The 21,929-nt window shown below is 43.5% G+C and overlaps 1 protein-coding gene across 2 annotated transcripts; it reads left to right on the top strand.

Moving 5' to 3' along the window:
* The first annotated feature begins 276 nt into the window (after positions 1 to 276).
* On the top strand, positions 277 to 21,744 carry LOC148817408 (uncharacterized). 2 transcript variants are annotated; one of them, XM_088938435.1, is made up of 3 exons: positions 277 to 484; positions 18,261 to 18,410; positions 19,161 to 21,744. In XM_088938435.1, the coding sequence occupies exons 2-3, from the start codon at positions 18,263 to 18,265 to the stop codon at positions 20,357 to 20,359; spliced, it is 1,347 nt and encodes a 448-aa protein (XP_088794561.1). In that variant the 5' UTR covers positions 277 to 484; positions 18,261 to 18,262; the 3' UTR covers positions 20,360 to 21,744. The 2 variants fall into 2 exon arrangements, with proteins under 2 accessions (XP_088794561.1, XP_088794560.1); XM_088938434.1 differs by lacking the exon at positions 277 to 484 and adding an exon at positions 10,490 to 10,630.
* Positions 21,745 to 21,929: the final 185 nt, after the last annotated feature.

The raw sequence follows: 21,929 nt of genomic DNA, 5'->3' as shown, positions 1-21,929 counted from the left end.
TCAGTAGCCAATCCTAGATTAATAATTTAAAAAAGGGAAAACAAAATTAGCAGTAACATGGATTTTTTGTATAACTTAATTTGTAACCCTTGATAGCTTTTTAATTATTCTAAAATATACTACTTAGGTCTTGTAGTTTAGATACAGGGTTGCTCCCAGCTGTCTCAGTACATCATTAATTGGTCACCTATTACAAGGACAGAAGGCAGCAACCATTCATAAGCACATTGGAGAGAGAATGATCAAAGTTCTGTTTGCTAATTTTCCTGGGTAAAAGACAGCTGCATCTGGGTATTTTTGAAAGTAAGGACTGAGTGCAGAAAAAGGATTACAAAGTGCTAATCAAACACGCAGCTCAAATCCCGAAATTACTCACAGTAATTCAGAAATTTATTGGAACTAAAATCAGACACCAAAGGAGTCATCCTGGACCCAGGCTGAGAACCAGATTCTGCAGGAAGAGAGGCTGCTACTTCTGTTGCTGGTAATTGTTTTTTTATTTTTTATCTGCTGCTACTCAGATTCATTAAGTGTTGTGTTCTGGTTGCTCACTGTAGTTGAGCTGAGCCTTGAGAGGGTCTAAGCTGGAGTCACAATCAGGTATCCCAGAGGCCATTAATCAAATAAGCAGTATAGGCCACCGAAGCCTAACCCCCCCCCAATAACAGAGATAAAAGACTGCAGAAAAATAATTGTTAGAATTGGTACTTTGTTTCCAAAATAGCAATTGTATTGAGAAGCTATGTGAAAAACGCATTCTCATGTGAAAACTATACATATTAGAAGCTGTGGTTTTGCTTTTGCACATAGTGAGTGCTTTAGTAGGGTGATACGTTTATAAGCTGACAGGATGTGGGAAAAATGTGTAATGCTTTTATAGCTCATTTTAGAAAAGTTAGTCAAGTTACATTATTTCCACAATTCTTCTTTATTTAGTCGGAAATACACTGCACAAATATCCTAGTGATATGTCTCTTCAGCAATTCACTCTGCCTGACGAGCTGAACCATTTCTGTGCCCGCTTTGATGCTTCGAACACAGACACTGCTGAGAAGACCCCAAGTGTACAGGGCAAGTTTGTTCTGAAACTCTCAGAGCAGGACATGCAGAGCCTGATGGGATACCACCCCGCGTCCTTAGGACATGTGCAGCCCAGCTGACCACAGTGTTTACGGACAACCCACTATTGTTCCACTCCCCCAAAAGGCAAAAGTAACGTGCCTGAATGATTACCGCCCAGTAGCATTAACATCTGTGATGGTGAAATGCATGGAGAAGCTGGTGTTGACACACATCAACTTCTCCATAATAGAGTCCCTGGACCTCTTGCAGTTCGCCAACCAGAACAACAGATCAGTGGATGATGCTGTATCACTAGCTCTACATACAGCCTTGGAACGCCTGGAAACTAAGAACTCTGTGAGAATGCTGTTTGTGGACTACAGTTCAGCATTCAATTCCATCATACCCAGTCAACTGGTGACAAAGCTCAGGGGATTAGGTCTGTGCAACTCTATCTGCAACTGGCTGCTGGACTTCCTAATCGAGAGACCACAGGTGATGCGGATAGGTAATAAAACATCAACCCAACTCACCCTGAGCACTGGAACCCCACAAGGCTGCTGTCTCGAGTCCAAGGTTGTACTCCCTATTCACTCATGACTGCACAGAAAGACACAGCAACAACCGCATTAGTAAATTTGCAGATGACACCACTATAATAGGCCTGATCAGCGATGATGACGAGTCCACTTACAGGGATGAAGTCGTACAGCTGCTGACGTGGTGTCATAGCAACAACCTGGACTTGAACGTGAGTAAAACAAAAGAGCTAATAGTGGACTTTTGGAGACACAGGCCACACACTCACAGCCCACTCAGTATTGATGGAACAGAAGTGGAAACAGTCACCAGCTTTGGGTTTTTGGGAATTCACATTTCTAATGACCTAATCTGGACTGTGAACACGGACTCTATCTTGAAGAAGGCTCAGCAGAGCCTCTATTTCCTGAGGTGCCTCAAGCGATGGGGGATGCCAGTGTGCCGGTGAACTACCACTGCACCATCGAGAGAATTCTGGCCATCACAGAGGACAGTCACCACCCCGGGCATGAGCTCTCCACCCCACTGCCCTCAGGCAAGAGATGCAAGAGCATACGGACACTTACCACCAGATTCTTCAATAGCTTCTACCCACAAGCAGTGCAATTGGAGTACACATTTGGCCATGCCCCTTGGACCACACCTACCCCATCTACCTCATTATGATTTCTTATTTATTGCACAGTCCAGTCATTGTTTACATGTCTACATTGTTTACATTCAAACTGTTGACTTGTACATTGTCTACTGTCTGTTTGTATATTGTCTTGATGCACTGTCTGCACTCTGTGTTTTTACACTTCTTTAACAATCCAGAGACTTTCTATAAGTAAGAATTCCATTGTACCAGTACATGTACCGGTTACATATGGCAATAAAGTTCAAGTTCTTCAGTGGTCTTAAGCAGTGGTCCCTGGACATAATGACTACTGTACAGCACACATTAACTATTGAACTTATTACATACTGTATATTCAAGCTGGAAAAAGCTTCCTGTTGGAGGTGATGACCTTGCCTTTCAGATTGAATTTCACTGCCTGTTTTACCACTATAATCACTCTGATCGGGGCGCAGTTCATCAAATGACACAACAGGAACACAAGGTTTCAAAGGACCAACAGTGACATTTTTTTCTTCAGAAATGAAGCAAGTAATCTTTGCATAGATTATATATATATACTGATGGAAAAATGAAACGCAACACCTCCTCCTCCACACTCTGGGCCTCCCGTCTGCGTGGAACAGGCTGAAGAGTGACTCATCTGTGAAGAGGACCTGATGCCACTGCTGACGAGTCCATCACAGCTTCTGTCTGGCCCAAGCGAGTCAGGTGTGACATCTAGGAGGTGTGAGCAGAGGTCCTCTGACAGGTCGCCTTGCTCTAACGCCAGCAGCATGGAGCCTGACTGTCCTGTCACTGATGTGGGCATTGTGTCTGCCGGCAGTTTCAGCAGCAGTACGGGTGGCAGATCTGAAACGATCTCTCAGACGGACCAGTCTGATGTGTCGGTCCTGCTCTGGTGTGGTCACTCATGGGTGACCGGATCTTGGATAGTCATCTGTCCTGCCGGTCTGCTGAAACCTTCTCTGCAGTCAGGACCAAGTGGAGCAGCTTTCTCCATAGTGTCTGGCAACGCTGGCACATGACATGCCTGCCTGCAGCATGCCAATGGCCCTCTCCCTTGCTTCTGGGGACATTCAAGGCATTTTAGAATGCACAAAAAACTGACTAAGTGTGGCCTTTTTCTTGCAGTGACCTAAGCTTTGAATTAAGGCCTTTTTAAAGGTGACCTGATCTGGCATTGTTCCACCTGGACCTCGTTGGGTAAAAGTGCACCTAACAAGCTTTCGTGTGATTGGCAAGTTGCAATGCCTCACTGCACAAGTTGTATTGCTGGTCAGAGGACAAATTCACAACTTTTTGTGAAAGTACATAAGCTATAACTATAGTATTCTCATTTCAGAAAATATTGCATTTCTTTTTTCCATCAGTATATATCACTGTATGACATCAGTCACAACCTAACATTGTGCAATAACCATGTAAGCAAACTGAAGAGCCGGACTAGAGCAGTGGTTTTCTCTGGCACCACACACAGGGGGAGGAATGAAAATATTGATCTATCAACACAGCTGAGGCTGAGAACATGGCGAAAACAAGAATTGTTCAATGTTTTCAGTTCTCCTATAGCAAAGGCCATTGAAACATACTGTGTAGGATGAACATGCTTTACAAGGCTATTCGGAAAAATTCAAAAGCATTTAAATTATAATGAAAAGGGAGGGAATCCAAAGAAAATTTGCAAAAAGAGATTTCAAGAGAATAACAAACCTTATAAGGACCAAGCAAAATATGCAACAAAATGCAAGAAATAGAAGCTACTTCATTCACCTATAACTAGAATGTGATTGGAATTACAAAAACAAGTTTAACAGCAGCTATATCATCACAGCTGGCAGCCCACTGGAGCTCAGCAGGTGTGAGCCTGGTCAGGAGACCTCCTGGGAAAAACTAAGGTTGCTGCTGGAAGAGGTTTTAGTGGGGCCAGTAGGGGGTGCTCACCCTGCGGTCTGTGTGGGTTCTAATGCCCCAGTATAGTGTTCCTAGTGCCCACTTGACCATAAAAAAGCATTGTCTTTCAGATAAGACGTAAAATTGAGGCCCTGACTCTCTGTGGTCATTAAAAATCCAGGGTGTTTCTCAAAAAGACTAGGGGTGTCACCTAGGGGTGTCCTGGACAAATTTCCCATTGGCCTTTACCAATCATGGCCTCCTAATAACCCCTATCTATGAACTGGCTTCTTAAATCTGCTCTCCTCCCCACTGAGAGCTGGTGTGTGGGGAGTGTACTGGTGCACTCTGGCTGCGTCACATCATACAGGTGGGGCTGCACACTGGTGGTGGTGGAGAGGAGTCCCCATTACCTGTAAAGCACTTTTGAGTGGAGTGTCCAGAAAAGCGCTATACTATATAAGCGAAAGCAATTATTACTATTATTAACAGAGAGTGATGGTGATAATAAAACATTAGCAGATACAGAGCGTTCCAGAGAGACAGGAAGGATGGAAGAGGAACTGAATTTGAATGTATCAAGAGTCTCACTGAACATATACTGTAGACTAAACTTTAAAATATTAAAACTGCCATTTGTTAAGAGTATTCTGCAGCCCACCAAGATCATATATCCATTACAATAAAGTTGTAATTCAATTCAAATTCAAAGCAAATCAGGAAATGTTTAAAACAAGAACTGATTACAATGGGAGAGTGCCATCCGATTAACAGGGGAAACCCCTCAGAAACATCAGAAGCTGAAAATGAAATGGCCTGCAAAGCTATCAGCCATATTGTTACTAAGCTTGTCCGAACACCGCTGCCTGTACTGAACTAGTTACTACCTAGAAAACATGAGAGAGGCATTAGGGAAATGTAAGAATAATGTGGTACACTTTGAAGCACAGTATATTTTGAAACCTGAGATGTCCAAAGCAAAAGTTTTTTTAATTTCAGAGAGGCAGACTAGAAGGAAATGAGTCATTTTGTGAAAATAGATTGGGATATAACGTCGATTTTTATTATACTGATACACAGATATAGTACCGAATGGATAGCAACAGTATATTCTACTTTAAATACAAAACTGATTAATCCAAAGTGTTTTTTCTAAAGAGAAAAAGAATAGATAAAGAAGATAAAGAAAAATAAGCATAAAAAGAACTATATACGGTAATAATTTAATTAAAAAACAGTTGCAGAATGGGACATAATGAACTGCACATACAGGTAAAAAATTATATTGGAAATTTCGAGAAAAAAAATAATGTTGCAACAGTGGCGAAAACATTTTTTTTTTAGTAATGCAACAGCCACAGAATGATAAATGTGAAATACAGATAATCAGAAAAATAATGGGAAAAGTTTATATAATGAAAGAGAAACAGCTGAAGTATTAATTCACTGTTTCAATTAGATATTTATATAGGAAGAAGATAACATCATGTCTCGGGCCAGGAAATGAGGGAAGTTCTGTATTAGTATTAGCACATTAGAGATGTTGCAGCTATTACAAGTATTTAAATGAAATCTCCAGGGTCTTTTGGTATTCTGCTAATTATACGTAAGAAAGGAAAAGATGTTATTCACAGACTGTTAAAAATTTTCCAACAGTCAGTCAGGTCAGGGACAATATCTATTGCCTGAAAAACTGTAGCACCAATCTGTAAAAAGGGTGATAAAAATGAAGTAATTATAAGCCTGCATGTCTGACATTATTACATGTCAGCTTAGGGAAACAATAATTAGAACTTAATCAAAGGGCCATCTAGATGGCGGCAGGATTCAATCAGATAGTCAACACGGATTTAGAAAAGGCAGGTCTTCCTCAACTAGAGACCCTTGAAATTGTTACTCAATTAAGGCATTAAATTCTGGACTGGACAGTTGTGGGTGAGACTCTGCTTTTATATGCCCTTGACAAAGACATTTCACTCAAAAGAGCTCCAGTAAATACCCTGCAGTAGGAAAAGTTCCCAAGTGGCTGAATATAGGAATAAGACAACAAAGAGCTGTGGGAGGCCTAATATTCTGGCAGGTAAGGGACACCCATGCAAAACCGAGACAAAAAAGGAGCCATTGGGTTCTTCACAGAAGTCACTAGGCAAACAGACATATTCAGAACTGTGAAGCAGAAAACTCTCCAGTGCTGTCCATCCTCGCTAGCGGCTTCTGTCAACAGAAAAATAGATCATGCAGAACTTGTGGGTCGATGGTGGTATCAGGGAGTTTGGCATTGTGCCCACAGTCCATTATGGACTCCAGTGGTATTGTTGCTTCATGGTGTTCGAATGTCTGCACATTCTGTTGGAAATAAGTAGCTGCTAGTTGTGTGCTTTGGAGTGAGTGTTGCTGCCACTCCCCTGTTTGTCTTGGAATCAAATTTTCTTTCAAATCTTTTATTTGGTGGAAATTAACCCAGGAAACCTCGACTTAAACTGACAAACTGTTGGAATGCTGCCCATCTGCAAAGGGACCATGGAACCTATTGACTTAAATTAAATTAAAAATAATTTAAAATCACACCACACCCCAGTATAAATGAGATAGCAAACAATTCCATTTAAATAAGGATTGTGACTGTGTCTGACTCTGTCCTGAACTCACATTCTAGTCATTCATCAATGCATTTTCTAACTATCTGTAGCCTATCCCAGCAAGCAATGGGCGCAAGACAGGGTACACCCTGGATGGAACACCAGTCCATCACAGGGCACACACACTCACACTCACACTCACACTCACACCAGGGCCTGTCTTACCAGAAGCCAATTAACCTACCAGTATGTCTTTGGGCTGTTGGGGGAAACTGGAGCACCCAGAGGACACCCACACGAACACAGGGAGAGACAGGGAGAACATGCAAACTCCATACAGATAGCACCCCAGGAATTGAAACCAGGGCCCCAGCACTATGAGGCAGTAATACTGACCACTGCGCTCCCTTACTTTGTTCAGAAAGCCAGAAATTCCAGACAGCATCCAGATTGTTTTACTTTCTTCAGTTACAAGAATAGAAGATTCAAAAACTTTAAACCACAATTTTTTTTTCATCCCAGGTCTATTTCTTGTTATACCTTCTTAATCATTCATTAGAAACTGCTGTCATTTCAAGGACTAGCAAAATAAAAAAGGAATACAAGAAACTGAAAAGACCTCAGGACTGATCTGTGGGCTTTAGTCGTAGACACTTAGAATCATGAGACTAGACTTTCTTTCTATACTGGATACAGAGTTACTGAACAAGACATGGCTGCCCACAACCACTAAGCCTCAGTTAAGGCAAAACCTGGCTGCGCTTGCCAAATGCTTATTTATATTTTTGTTTTGATACCCCTTATCATCAGCATTTCAGATTTCTTTGAACTCATACTGAGCTTCAATAATGGTGGAGGTTTGAAAACATTCAAAGTCATTTACCTCACACTCGCCTCTCCTTTTTTACTGCTGGCAAGGACAAACACTTCATTCTTATCTGGCCTGGGCTGGTTTCCTGGGCAAAAAGAACATTACTCCTGCTGAGTTAAATGCAGATTGCTTAGGACAGCCTCTCGTACACACAGACACCCAGGGGAATGAGCTTCTTGACTAACATAGCTGAGCTGAAGTTGTAGTTTTTTTATCAAAACTGGGAAATCCACGTGTGAAAACATTTTGCTTTCGCTGGATCGCATGGGATGAATGATGGAGGACAGACTGAAAGGCCTGAGGTACCACCCGACTGTATTTCACCAGCTTTGGTGCATTTCTGGGCTGTGCTCTGTGGAAAACTAAAAAATTTTATTGTGTAATACTGAGTTATTATTATAAATGTAGCAGTCCGCCCCCCACCACAGATCTTGGACTGTGCCGTTAACCCCTGAACTTGCACCCTGGCAGCTTCACTTCCTGCACCCTTCAGGAGGGGGTGCCCCCAGCTGTCTTCCTCTTTGCATGCATGATGAGCTACAGGACACTGTGCTCCCCCCCCCTCCTTATCTCTCTCTGGCAAGCGGCACACTTCTGTAATCAAAAGCGCCATTAATCCCTCTGCACTGAGAAGCTGCCTCCTGTCTAGTCTGTGCCGCTGTCCTCCACCGATCTGGGTGTGGGGCCTGTTCACCGCAGTGGTTTCAGCCAGCAGGATCTCCCAGCCGCCCTTTCCAGCGGACTTCAGTATGGACGTCGCCGAGAAAACAGCGGGGTGCGAAATGGGACCGGGCCCCTGGGAAGGCATTCGGGGAGAACCGACTCCGCGCCACTTCTCATACAGCCTCACCCCCGGCCGCTGGTGACACCTGTCTGCCCAGCCGCCCCAGCGAACCTGGGAGCAGTCTGGAGAAGCGCACTCCATCTTCCCACCACGGAGCAGACGTCAAGGCCTGCGCGCCATGCGGGCGAGGTCACGTTAGCGACCAGAGAGTGCGAGAGGAGTACTCTCTCCCGCGGTGCATTCCGAACTATACCATCACCTTCGGGTTAGAGCTGAAGGAGAGCTCTGCCAGGCGTTAGTGAACACCCGGTCAAAGACGACGTTCCTACTCCCTGACTTCCTACTCGTAGATGCCCACAGCTACCCACCGATCTGAGTTTTGGTAGACCAACAGGAGAAGAGACCCCCCACGCCCAGGTGGACTCCTGTGATAGCGGAAGCAGGGAACGAGCAATTTAAGGGACCGATCTGGATCTCCCCCCCATCCAGGCAATGTGCATCCTGGGGTTGGATTTCCTCTGGGACCCCCAGGCCCAGCTAGACCCCCACCCAGCGCCCGCTCGTCTGCTAGGGGGCCCAAGGCGCAGCCCTTAGACCCCCCTTGGCACGCCGAACAGATGCCGGCAGCAAGCCCCTCACGTTAGAAACGGTGACCGTGACGATGGCAGCCCCGTAGGAAGACCCCTGGGTCTCCTCAGGTGAGCCACAGGCACGGGCAGAGCCTGGCCAGCAGACTGCGGGCAGCCCCCCCTCCCCCTCTGCCAGGGCTCTCGACAGGGGGCAGCCCCAAGACCCTTTGGGCACATGGACCGCCAGCGCAAGAGAGCCCGGAGACGACAGAGGCAGGAACTGAGGCCTTTCCCTGCGACCGGTGTCTCACCGCTCCAGTCTCACCGCACAGCCAGGCAAACAGCAGTCGCCTGGACTCTCACGCGTTCCTCGGGGATGAGGACTCTGGGGCTGTGTAGCTGTCCGCTTCCCTCCCGGATCTTGGATGTGCTGTTACCCCCTGACCTTGCTCCTACACAAGGGGACACCCCGAGCTCTCCTCCAGTTCACACCACATGCTCGGCGACAGGAGGCAGCGCTCCCCTCCGAAATCAGTACACACCACTACGCAGCGTTTGTAAAATAACACCGGACTGCTTTTTAAATAATCGCCGTCTTTGTTTAAAAGGAGACAAATGCAAACAGGGGTTTTTACGTTTTAAGTTTACATAGTGTAACAGCGCTTGGGATTTTGCAGTAATTATTGAAATAGCCCAGATGAAAGTTCACGTTCATTACCTGTAAAGCGCTTTGAGTGGAGTGTCCAGAAAAGCGCTATATAAATGTAAGCAATTATTATTATTAATTATTATAACAATTAACTTGGTTGACAATTTTATGCAAAGCGATCTGTTTATACACCCGGGTATTTTACTTGATCAATTCAACTGTAGTACCCTGCTTTCAATTTACAGGTCCTATGAAAGCAAAAATCGAGTTATCTTAATGGAACGGATTACTTGCTTTACTGATCAATAATTCACGGGTCTTCACGATGTTTATAAACATATTACCTACAAGACTAAGTCCTAAATAACACCACATTAACAGCGCGATACTGTCCGTCCACGTCAGTTTACAACTGCCGCGATTATGATGGAATTAAATACGTCAGGGATTTGGTGTGCAAAAAGTTTCCCATTGTTGTGTGTTACTTTGTTCTTGCCAGGAGTGTTAACGGTGTAAACATCTGTGTCTTTGTTGAGCGTGTGCGGTGTCTCCCAGGTCCAGGTGAAGCTGAACGGGAAATTCCCGCACAGGTGGGAACAGGACCGATCACCAGCTGGGGGGGTCGCTCTGCAGTCAGAGTGATACTGCCTGGAAACCGGTGTGAGAGACAGGCGGTCCCTGACCCGCAGCTGTTACCTGCCGTGTCTCCCTGATTTAAATATAATGCTGCGTCTCTTTGTCCTGTTTTGCGAAGTTAAAAAAAAAGATTTTGGCACCAACGCCGCTTGAGATAATCTCACAATAAAAATCATTACAGTAAAGGTTCACTCACAACACACACAGAGCACTAGTCACACTCCGGAGCCACCAGACCTGTTCCTCCCGTTTTGAGTAAATACTGACACAACCTCCCCCAACCCCAGGTGAGGACGAAGTGAAGTACGGGCACGCCCACGGAATTTAGAAGTGGAGAGGGTTAAAAACAGGAGTGTGTAAGACACACCGGGGAGGATAGAGGAGTCGGCACTGCTTTTCTTAAATCGCGAAGCCTCGTGCGTGAGAAGGTATGTAAGCGTGGATCAATCGCTCCGATTTTTTGTTCTGTGTGTATTCGTCTTTTTTTGTTGTTGTTTTCCGCAGATCGACTTGTATTTCCTCCTTCTCCATCTCACTTGTGTGCATAATCATGTTCATTTTACTAACGCCGCTCACGCTCCTTCGCTCTCTGTCTCTGCAGTTGTAATTACAGGTTAGTGCACGAACCTGAAGCAGTCAGAGCGGTAAAGGGAGACAAACTTGTCTCCATCACCTCTCTGCCTATCTGTACACATCCGTCTAGAGCAGCTTGGGTACAGGGACGATGCAAACCGCGCAGTTCATTTAAGTTAGTTGGCAGTGGTTAGGCTGTCAAAATACTCATGTCTTGAATTGCAAAGATGCCGCTCATGCAGTTAAATTGAAGTTGTAAGACATCATTATCTCATACCCGCGAGTGCTCAGAAATAGGATAGCGCGCAACTTTGTTGTTGGTCCACAAAAACAACACACTGGGGAAATCAATCATGCTGGTCCACCTACAAAGATGCTTATGTGCCAGAATTGCGATTTCCAAAAATAAGGTGAGCCCACAAATACTTCCAAGAGTAGTTTGAAAGTAGTTTGAAAGGAGTTTTGTTTGTTTTGACATTACCTGTGCACAGAACAATTGAGCTCTGACTGTGTATATTCCTCAATGTTTGAAGTTCTCCCTTTATCAGTGGTATGTAAAGATATCCACTTCACAAACACTGCAAACATACCAAGTCAACATATTGCAGCAGTTTTAGTGTCATATAATTTTGATGGTGCCATTTAAAGATGGAACACGTGCACAGAAGGATATTAATTCACAAAACACACAAGGCAGCTGAATGTTGGAAAATTCAAATGTGCTGCAGAAGATGAATATTTCCACCACAAATTAATGTTGTCCTATGCATTGTATTCAAACCTGGCACAAAGTTATTTGAATTTGAAGTGCAACAGAAGTAAACTAGAAAACGCTGACCAAACATGATTATATCTTACCTGTAATGCACAGCTGTTAGACTACATTTAGTATGATCCAGTACAATATTTGAAAAAATGACCTAAACATTTTAGTTGTTTTTTAAACCACCTTTATTGAACACAAAAATAAATCCAAACATTTCTATGGGTTTATTTTTATAAATAAAGATGTACTTGTTTATATGTAGAAGAAAATAACTTTCTCTGACTATCAGAGAAGGTACTCTGTTTTTATTCTCCATGTAAAATCTGCTGTAGCAGAACTACATTTTTTATCAAAGGCACTTGCAGTGTCACCGGCTAGCTTCAAAATATATGGGGTTGGCTTAATAGCAATAACTGTAACATGTAAGAAGGCTACAAGAGCACAATTAGTCATCTCTGGTGCTTAACTGTTCTAACCAGGGGTCAGCAGATAATTTCTGCTGATGTGTCTCCTCAGGCATTTCCGAAAAAAAATCTTGGTACCAAAAAAAACATGAAGAAATGTCATTTTCTAAAAAAAAAAGTACCACAGTCAAAGTAAGAGAGCCAGAGTTTCTGTTTCATGTCTTGAAATTGCAGGGATGCAAATAAGACTGCAACTGAAGAGGGGTTTGGGGAAATTCTGAGGTTTTCCTGCCTGGAGAACCAGGTGCTGGACATTACAGGTTGCTTACTTCATACTGAGAACGTTTGCGATTAAAATGTGGAGTTCAGAAATACACATTTCCTCTCTGAACCCCCCTGAGGCATCGCAGTTGCTGAAATGAAAATTTGCATCACAGTGATATTAATTTTGTGTCACTAAGCCACGAACGAAAATAAATGACGTATTCTCTAGTGCTTCTCTTACTCTCTGTAAAAGCCTGTGTATCAAACTGCAGATCTACATTCCAAAGCACAGTAGGCACACAAGGACAGGCGGTTAATATTTATCTAAAGGGTGCAAGACTCTCACAAATAAGCAGGGCCGGATTTTGGTGTTCGTAGGCCCTAGGCACTTTCACTCCAAAATGTGCAAAAAGAGGGGTAAACGCCAATTGAATTACGTTGATTGACATGCTGCATTTTAAACTATTCTAGTGCTTAACCACTTGATTGATGGAGCAAGTCGAGCGACCATCACTTCGATACTTCTAGTTTCTAGAACAGCTGCTAGATAGCGTATGATTATTGATTTGGAGCACCTAGAGTCAATCGCAAGCTTGTTATTTCATATAGTTTTTTCTTCAGTCACTAGTGTTTCCCTCCTTCGTAGGCCCTAGGTACTGTGCCAACAGAGCCTAATGGGAAATCCGGCACTATAAATAAGAACTTTTAAGTCCGATGCACAAGTGTTCCACTGCAAAAGCTTGAAGTCGCATGGTCAAGAAAAAACAAAATAATTTCCCCAAGAAGAGGACCAGGTATTCTCCAGGTTTCTACCATGCACATAAAAAAAGAAATAACTCCCAGGATTAGCCAGATCTGGAAAGGCGTTTCTGCTGTGGATCTGCAGGACCAATCTGTTACACTGAATCTTCCACTGCTGTCCAGTTTGAAGGGACTTTTGTGGGGAAAAGACACTCTTACTTACCCAAATACACCTACAGTATGTGCCAGGGTTGAAACACTGAAGGTCAATATACGAAAAGGCCACAAAGATATGTCACAGGAGCTATCTGGTCTCTTTTTTTTTCATTTAGTCTCTGTCAGAGACATCCTCTTAGTTCACGTCTTATCCAAGGCCATGATCTTATTGTACACGCATATTACATCAGATGAACATCTTGAACCCTTACTGCAGTCACCCTTTAAAATCACCACTGAAAAGGGCTGAAAAAGAAAGATTAAATGAAGGCCACTTTTTGCTCCCTTTACCAGAGTCCTTCAACATCAAAAAACATAATTGAGGCTTTTAAACGGGGCAATTCAGTCCTTCTTTTCCAGAAATTCAGATTCCTTTGAGTCAAATGCAAAATCACTAGTCCAGTCCACCGATTTTTCAGTTTGCAGTTTTTAGGAAAAGGAACCAAAGTTTAATGCAGACATGACTCTTGATCAGATCTATCGTGCGCTAGCAGAGCGATGTTTGAGATTTCAGTGTTTCGGGATCCGTTCTGATTTACCTGAAAAGTAGAAGAAATGGGACTCCTGAACGACTCGATTAGCGTCATTTTCAGGGAGAAGGCTGGGTCATACGTTCCAAGCTAGGCGTCGCCATCTCTGGTGTGGCTGAGCCTCAGTCCAGGAAATATATGTAGAGGTCACAATAAAATTATTCACTTCTGGGGTCAATTGTATGTTTTCATTTTAATGCTCAATTAAAACAATTATTTTTGTTCCTCTTGCTACTGAGGCGCTGTTCACTCATTTGAGGCAAAGGTTTTTTTTGCACGTTGGAAATGAAGTGGCTTCCCTTCCCCTGATGATTCTTCACACATGATGGCTCTCAGCAGCTGTCACGAGCAGCGAAAGGCACACAATTACTGTCTGTGACCCGATAATTCAGCTGAGAGGAAACCCTGTGTTTTTTCTACATCGTTACTAACACTAATCCTAATGCGTACGATTTTTCAGTTGAAACTGGGATTGCATGCTTTTTATATTTACCTCACACAGGGAAAAAAAAAACTGGTTAATTAAAGGAATGGCGAGTCTCTACGGTAATTGCTCAATTTTATGTTCATTACTTAATTTCCTTTAATAAGACTAGACTTGAGGCAAATAAGTGCGATTTTCAGGCCAAAATGTGGATGTGGTACCAACGGGTGAGACTTGACAGCTGTGTGATTATGTACCGTAGAGGCTGCTGGCTCGCGAATGATCTTGAGGTGTTTCACTGCAAAGCAGTTTTTCCAACATGGATTCTTGTATATGTTTTGTCAGCGTTCACACATTTGTTTGTCCGGGCACCAGTTTTTAGCCAGGCGACCTGCTTGGTGGGTATACGACTGTGGGAAACCATGAGCAGTATTGGAGCTGTTCGGTGAAGGCGTTACTAGTTTGAGCCTGGGGTCATGTTAAATTAGGGGACTGTGATTGATGATGGTACACAATTAACCAAGAGCCTCCAAGTTTGTGCTAGCCAGGGTTTCCACAGCTTCATGCTGTGACATCAGCGAGCGACACACCGCTATTCCAATCAGTACTCGCCCTCTTGTACAGCACTGTGATAAAGCTTTCAGCACGATAAATGCCAAGAGGCTCTGACAGATCGGTGTGTCTCCAGGCCCTCCCTCTCTGTGCAGGGCTGGGGGTGCAGCAGTAAGATGCGTTGTTAAAAAGCTTGCAGTTCCAAACCAGTTGGGTACCACTAAGGACATGATATTTGATAAGCAAAGCGGAACAAAGAAACAAAGCAGTTTGGAGTACTGAAACTTGCTTGGGTGGTGATAAGCGTATAGTAAGAATGATAAGCAGCTCAGATAGCAATGGTCTATGATGTCTTCTCTCGCACTGGGCTCAGAATACTGTATCTGATAATCTCTTATTTGCATACAGGGATGAGATCTGTACCTTTGTACCATTTTCACATGTCATGAAAAAAACGGCAGAGATAAAATAAATGCCAAAAGGACAAAACTAGCTGCCTGACTAAAGAGGGAGATGTGAATGGAACCCGTGCCTTTCTCTCCTTGTACTTGTATCACAGAAGAACACCTGTGAACAGGAGACAAAAGGTGCCTGCTTTTCCAGCTCGGCTGTTTTGTTTGAAGCTGAAACAAACTGACAGGGATGATGTGAGCAGTGAAATACTGGAGCGGCAGAGTGCTTTTCAATTTTTCAAACAGTTCTTCACAGGCCTGGAAACTGCATGGCGACAGTTTTCTTTGCCTTGAATTTCAATTCCTTACCGTGCAACACTGCTTTTGCCTTGCTGGCACCACAAAGTTTTTTTTTTTAGAAAAAAGTCTTTTATATAGCTCTTTTCATCCCAAAGGTTCCCAATGTTCCATGCTTGCAGGAGGAGACTCGCTTCATCCGTTACATAAGTACAGTACCCACCCGGGCCGAGCCTGCATTCTGAGATCTGATCAAATCAGACTCGGGGCGGGGGGGGGACTGCAGTTGATCTGATGTTTCCAAATCGGTCATTTTGAACACTAATCGGTAAGCTGAGCACATGCTGAAAAACACTTCTGTGTCTTTATTTCTGTATGAGAACAAAAAAAAATACTATTGCTAAGTAAAAAAATACTAAGACATACTTGAGTTAAGGTTAATTATCTAAAATGAACGATGGTGGCGTTTTTCCTGCCATACTCAAACTGAACGGTGACAAGTTCCTGTAGCTCAGCTGGTAAAGACACGTCCCCTCTCCCATCTGAGTGTTGAGTTGAATAATCCAGGTGGCGCGAGTTCAAACCAGGGTCATATCACTTTGCTGACTGACGGAGGGCCCTATTTGTTATAGCTGTTGTAGGTTATTGTAACGTAAAGGTTAAGTGTTGCTTGACCTCAGATCCAGATCTGCCGGTTGTCTTTTGCTGGTGAAGTGAGTGTAGACAAGCACACTGCACTGCCGCCGGAGAGCTCGTTTCTAACTGTTCAGTAAGTTACAGTAAAGAGTGCTGAGGTTCACTTCAGTGTGCTTATTGAGAGTTACTACACTATCAGTCACTGGGACTCCCCAGCGGTGGCGCACAATAAGCAGAACCCGGCCGAGGACAAGGTTGGGACCTGTCGTCCAGGGCTCTCTCAGGTCTTGGCAACACAGCGCCCTCCTGTGGCCTCCTAGGTCCACACGTCCTCCTTCTCCCCTGTGGTCACGGGGTTCACAGCCATTAGCTCTGGAAACACACAACTGGAAATTCCAAAATCAGGGCATTATAGTAAAAAATCCATTTTATATACCGTATAATAGTAAATCAACTATATAATAGTACATAAATGATCAATTAATAATAATTGTAAATAGTGAAACATTTTTTAAAATGTAAATTTATTAAGCAAAGGTAAATAAATGATAAATTAATATAATAATTGATGATATAATAATACATTTATAACACTGCTTTTAAAATCAGGAGAAGCATTATAATAAGACAAATACTCTGAAAGAATCATGCTTTCCAACCCCCATGTTTTTGTGAATCATGGCATTTCTCAAGAAATGCAAAAGAAGGTTACAATTAAAGTGCAATTTCAAGTTTTAACTGCTAGAAAATCTCCCATTGAACCTCCTGCCATTTCAGTGATTTTTAGAAATCACCCAAATGCCTATTCTTTATTGCTGTGGGTGTGTGGAACAGTCCGCCCAGGTTAAGTGGATATCCTGGCTTCCTTCAAGAAACAGCTGGATGATGAAGAATAAGCTACTAATTACCAAAGGGGCTTAGATGGGCTGAATGGCCTCCTCTTGTTTCTGACTCTCTAAATTACTTAAGAAATTGGAAGCTCAAAAATAAATGTACTGATTTACATCTAAGGGTGGCAATATGTTTACAGGCTCCATAATTAACCAGATGTTTTATTGCAAAACTAGCATCTAAATTGTAAAGTATTTTCGTAGTTTTCAATTGTTTTCTGTTTCATCTCCTGCTTTGCACTAATTTTAACTTTAATTTTACCACCCGTTTTTTTATTGTGACAGAATTATGTTAATTTGCTCAGAGGAAAATAGGGAAGATAATATTTATAATTCAGACAGTAGGTTTTGAGACAATGTTCCCTATTTGGACAGGAATAGAGGATGTTTCAGTTTTGTATATTATGTGCACACTGATGTTTACACCTAAGTAATCTGACACCGACATTAACTTCACCCACATTACTAATTTGAAACAGACAGAACATGCATTTCCTTGCAGTGCTGAAGCCCTGGGTTCAATCCCTGGGGGGCTGTCTGTGTGGAGTTTGATGTTTTCCCCATCTATGTGTGGGTTTCCTCCAGGTGGTCCGGTTTCCTCCTAGAGTCCTGAGAAATGGTAGGAGATGGCTTCTGGGAAAATTGGCCCTGGACAGGATGCCAGTCCATCAAAGGGAACACACAGACACAAACACCTACTGGCTCACAATTTATAATATAATCTGGGCCGTTTTTTCCAGAAGGAAATCCACACAAACAATATTGTTATATCTTCCACTTGATTCCTATCAGGGGGAGCTGTAGATCATTCATATAAAGCAAAGCAGATGCTTTGTTCTACGGTAAGACAATATCAAAGAACTTGGAGGCTTAAACAATGAGCAAGATGAATTATGTATTTGATGCCAGGGGTTGCCAATTCAAATGCTGTTAGGACACACGCAGCACCTTGACTGCAGAAGTCAGCTTCTGTACACTGTGAAAAAATGTCTGGTCTTTTGATAATCCATTTATTTCAGCAGCACAAAAAACACTAAGGAAATAGAGGTAATGGATGTGTAGGAGCCCCACTCAGGAGTTAATGTTTCTGTCAATTCTGCTGCTCTTGATGAACTTTTCTTTCTGAAACGTGTTTTAAAATATATCAGTACACAATGTTAGAACATGGGAAATGTTATCTCCTCTTGTTTTTTTCTGAATTGTGATTTGAAACATTTCTATAGTTTCTGATTGTATACCGATTTTAAGTGCTAAACCTGAAACATACATTGCACAATAAACTGCGAACAGCCGCTTGGAAGATGTGCTGTGTGATATAGCTCACAGACCAGTCTGGAAAGGTGAATTCACCAGCCTGACTCTCTACTTCTCAGGGATGTGTGGTGTTTTGGAGATTGCTGTTCGTCTGGGAGCATGTAAGCTGCTGTGTAACCTCCTCACTCTGCCTAGTGTCACAGCTCCAGTGATCTCCATTGCCTCCTGCTGTAACTGTCTGCTGCTGTTCACCGATGTCAGTGTCACAGGTACAGATCTCCAGTCCCTCCTTACCGATATTATAGTATCGTGCAATCTGTCTTTCTTGCTCACACTCATCACTAGCTCTGTTTTTCTCTTTCACTTCCTGTTACACTCTCTCACTTTTTCACTTCTTGTGTTGCTGTCTCTTGTCAGTATCCCTCTTTCACTTACTATGCCACTTTCTCTCGGTATTCCTCAATCATTCTAGACATCACTCTTTCTTAATCCTCTGTCTGTGACCTGCTGCAATCCCACTCCTAATGTCACCCTCTGTACTTCTCTCTCTCATTGTCTAGCTCGTTCTGTGACTGTTTGCTGTTTTTTCTTGATTTTGCTGCAAGAGATGAGTACTTTCTGTCACCCTTCCTGTCAAACACTCACAGAATCATTATCTTAGTGTTTGCCTATACAACTATGCTCCGGCAGGCTACATCTCAGAGACATGACTGTTACTTCTCCTCTGATCTGCATTGACTCTTTGGCTGCTGTCACTATTGTCCTGCTTGGTCACTCACTGACCTTTTCAGAATACTAGAAATAGAGATGTCAGTAAATACAAAGTGATATTTCTCTTTCACAATACTTTGGATTGCAAATTCTGAAGCACATATTACAAAAATCTAATTTTTAAGAAGTGGCACTGGATATAAAACACATGAAATGTACATGAGAATTACATACTGAACTTTAACTTTGCCCTCATCCCCTTATCTGTGTGCTAACACCTGCAGTGGTTCCCCTCTCTCCCTCTTCAGCCTTCTTGGCTTTCCTCTGGCTGGCTGACCAGTGGATGCCACGTTTTCCTGTGTCCGGTGACATCATCGCCCTGCGCTTCCTGCTGTTCCTTGGCCACGCCTACGGGGCCATACTGGTTCTGACCACACCCCTCATCACCATAGAGACAGTCTGCAGGCTGCTCTGGCCCCTCCCATGGCTGGAGGGACAAGAAGAGAGAGAGACAAGAAAACGGGGAGGCCATGGCACGATACAGGAGAAAGATGGTGGGACAAAAGGCTCTAATCAGAATGGGAGAAAGAAAAGAAAAGGGCACATGGATGGAGACAGAGAGTCTGTGGTACACTTTCCTGGGTTGCTATGTTGCCTGTTGGTCTGGATCCTGTCTGCCCTCCATGGCTGGCAACAGTGGGGTCTGGAGCAGGACCTGGTGGAAGACTGTCTCTGGGATGGTGGCTCTCTCTCTGTCTGCCTCCCTAACCTGATCACCGCGACCTTACGACCCCTGTGCAATCCCAGCCTGATCCTGCCCACTCTTGCTCTGTGCCTCGTCCTCACACTGAGCCTGAGAGCACTCCGAGGGAGCCTGACGGACAGCCAGACAGGCTCCCTGACAGACTATGAGGAAGGGCTCATTGTCTACAACACACACGGTGTGCGATGGGGAGACACACTATATAGTGTACATGTAGTGAAAGCACACACTGCTGCTACACATTTGTTCACTGGCTGCTTCAGCGATGAGGTGGAGTTCAAGCACGCTGCAGCTGGAAAACCCGACATTGCAACGCACGCAGGATATTTCACAGAACCACGCATTAACCTGCCACCCCCACAGAGGGAGAAAAAGAGTGCTGGGACAGCCATGCAGCTCCAGATGGCTCACACGAGCACACTCCCGGGACACAACTCCACAGACACCAGTCCTGGGGGGAAGGTTTCCCTGCAGGACAGGGTGCTGAAGGGGCTGCTCTCTAGTGTTGCCATCTGTTTGTTCCCCCCTGTCATTGTTGTCCATACCTCACTGTTTTGGAGTGTGGAGATGCTGTCAGACTGGGGCCTGAAACGCTTACTCAACACGCCTCAACGAGAGGGAAAGACGAGTATGGAGCACACGCCGCAGACAAGGGGAGTAACTTCTGAGCACACTCCAGCCAGAGAGACGTGTCCTCTGGACCCTCCACAAAAAAGCACGGACATATTGTTCGCACCACAATAAAAGGGAAGAAGACATACAAGACTCTACTGAAGAGAAAGCCCTACTGAAGAAAAAACAGAGGGAGAGACACCTACCAGACATGTCATGTGGGGACAAAGTTAGAGTGGAGGATGAGGGAAGAAAGAGGAGATGTAGGCAGGATGGGAAAAAGAGAAAGACAAATGGAGGTGAATACAGTGTGAATGTTGGCTTTATCACACCAATAACGTATTTTGAGTGTTGGAACTTTAACTTGAAAGACAGACCAGGGAATGTAAGAGTGAAAAAAGAGGGTTTTTAACTAAACTGACCTGAACAGTCTGTACACCCAGCAAACCCGGACATGTTTAAAATACTCCCAGACTGATGTCCTGCAGCTCACAATATATCTTTTTAAACAGTGAGTGTTTTCCTTTTTGGTGTGATTCTGTGTGTGTAACCCTGTCTGCAGCTGTGAAAGGTAATTATATTTGTGTAAGACAGTTCTAGTTTTGCTGTACAATAATCCGAAAGCCATACAAAATTGTATGTGAACCTTGATTGCTTTGTTTCCTTCCAAAGATTAAAATGACAGCATTAAAACCCACAGATTTCACTCTTCTGAACCCATAATACAAGTGACCAATATAAGCAGCTCCTAATGCCCAAAAAGTCCTGAGCAGTAGATCACATTCTGAGCTAATTACTAATAAGTGTTTGTGTTTTCATGATTTCGTTTTAGATTAGATGGATCGGAGATAACTAGACAGAATACTTTACCTTGAGCACCGCTGGACTGGAATCTGAAAGCTTGGGTGGTCTGAAAGAGAGCATAAACAAAAAAAGATTACAAACAAGAGGTGGCCACCCATCTTGCTAATTTGGAAGTCAGCACTTAACTAATACCACCACCTCATTCTGAACTTTCTCTTTTGGGAGCAAATGTTTTAATCGTCAAGGCATTTCGTTAAGGGTCCAGGTGAATCTGCTGCAACAAAAGTCTGTTCCCTCGAGCCTCAAAACTGTAAAAACACTGACTCCAACCTAAAACACAGCTGCATTGAGCAGAAACATGCTCAGCACATACCGGTGCTCCCAGGTCTCTCTCATTAGAGTGGTGAAGGAAGGAGGAGCACAAGTGATCCAGACAAGGTAACAGTCTTCGATCTATAGTGCAGGTGACAGGGGATGCATTTTTTCCCTGTAATCTTGGGAAGTTGAGAGATAGGAGTTAATGTGAGGTCAGAAAGTAAGAAATAAGAAGGCATTAATGGCAATAATGAAATGTACCTGTTCGGATGAGACATGTTTCTACAGACAATTTTCCACTGCAAATAATTATTGATTCGAAGATTTTGAAGATGACTGGATAAGAATAGAAACAGCATAATGTAATGTGAAATAAATATGATGCTATGAGTTGAAACTGAGAAAAACAGCAGTGTTTGTTTTTACCATGGAGAGAAACTGCACACCCAACACCTGTTGGGCAAGTCCATGCATGAGCCCCAGTGAAAGAAGTCATGATGAGGCTCATGTGCTCACTCTGCCCTGAGTCCACAGCTGTCAGCACGATCTTCCCTGTGGCAGGGCTGCAGAAAGGTTCCAGCTT

This window comes from Atractosteus spatula, chromosome 20, assembly GCF_055471065.1.
Source record: "Atractosteus spatula isolate fAtrSpa1 chromosome 20, fAtrSpa1.hap1, whole genome shotgun sequence".
NCBI classification, from domain to species: domain Eukaryota; kingdom Metazoa; phylum Chordata; class Actinopteri; order Semionotiformes; family Lepisosteidae; genus Atractosteus; species Atractosteus spatula.
This window is presented reverse-complemented; position numbering and strand designations above follow the sequence as displayed.

Bases quoted from the DNA above. Each gene is read 5' to 3' on its own strand.
- LOC148817408 (XM_088938435.1), top strand. From the start codon at position 18,263: ATGTGTGGTGTTTTGGAGATTGCTGTTCGTCTGGGAGCATGTAAGCTG. The intron at 18,411-19,160 runs GTACAGATCTCC...CTCCCTCTTCAG, and splicing joins CACCGATGTCAGTGTCACAG to CCTTCTTGGCTTTCCTCTGG.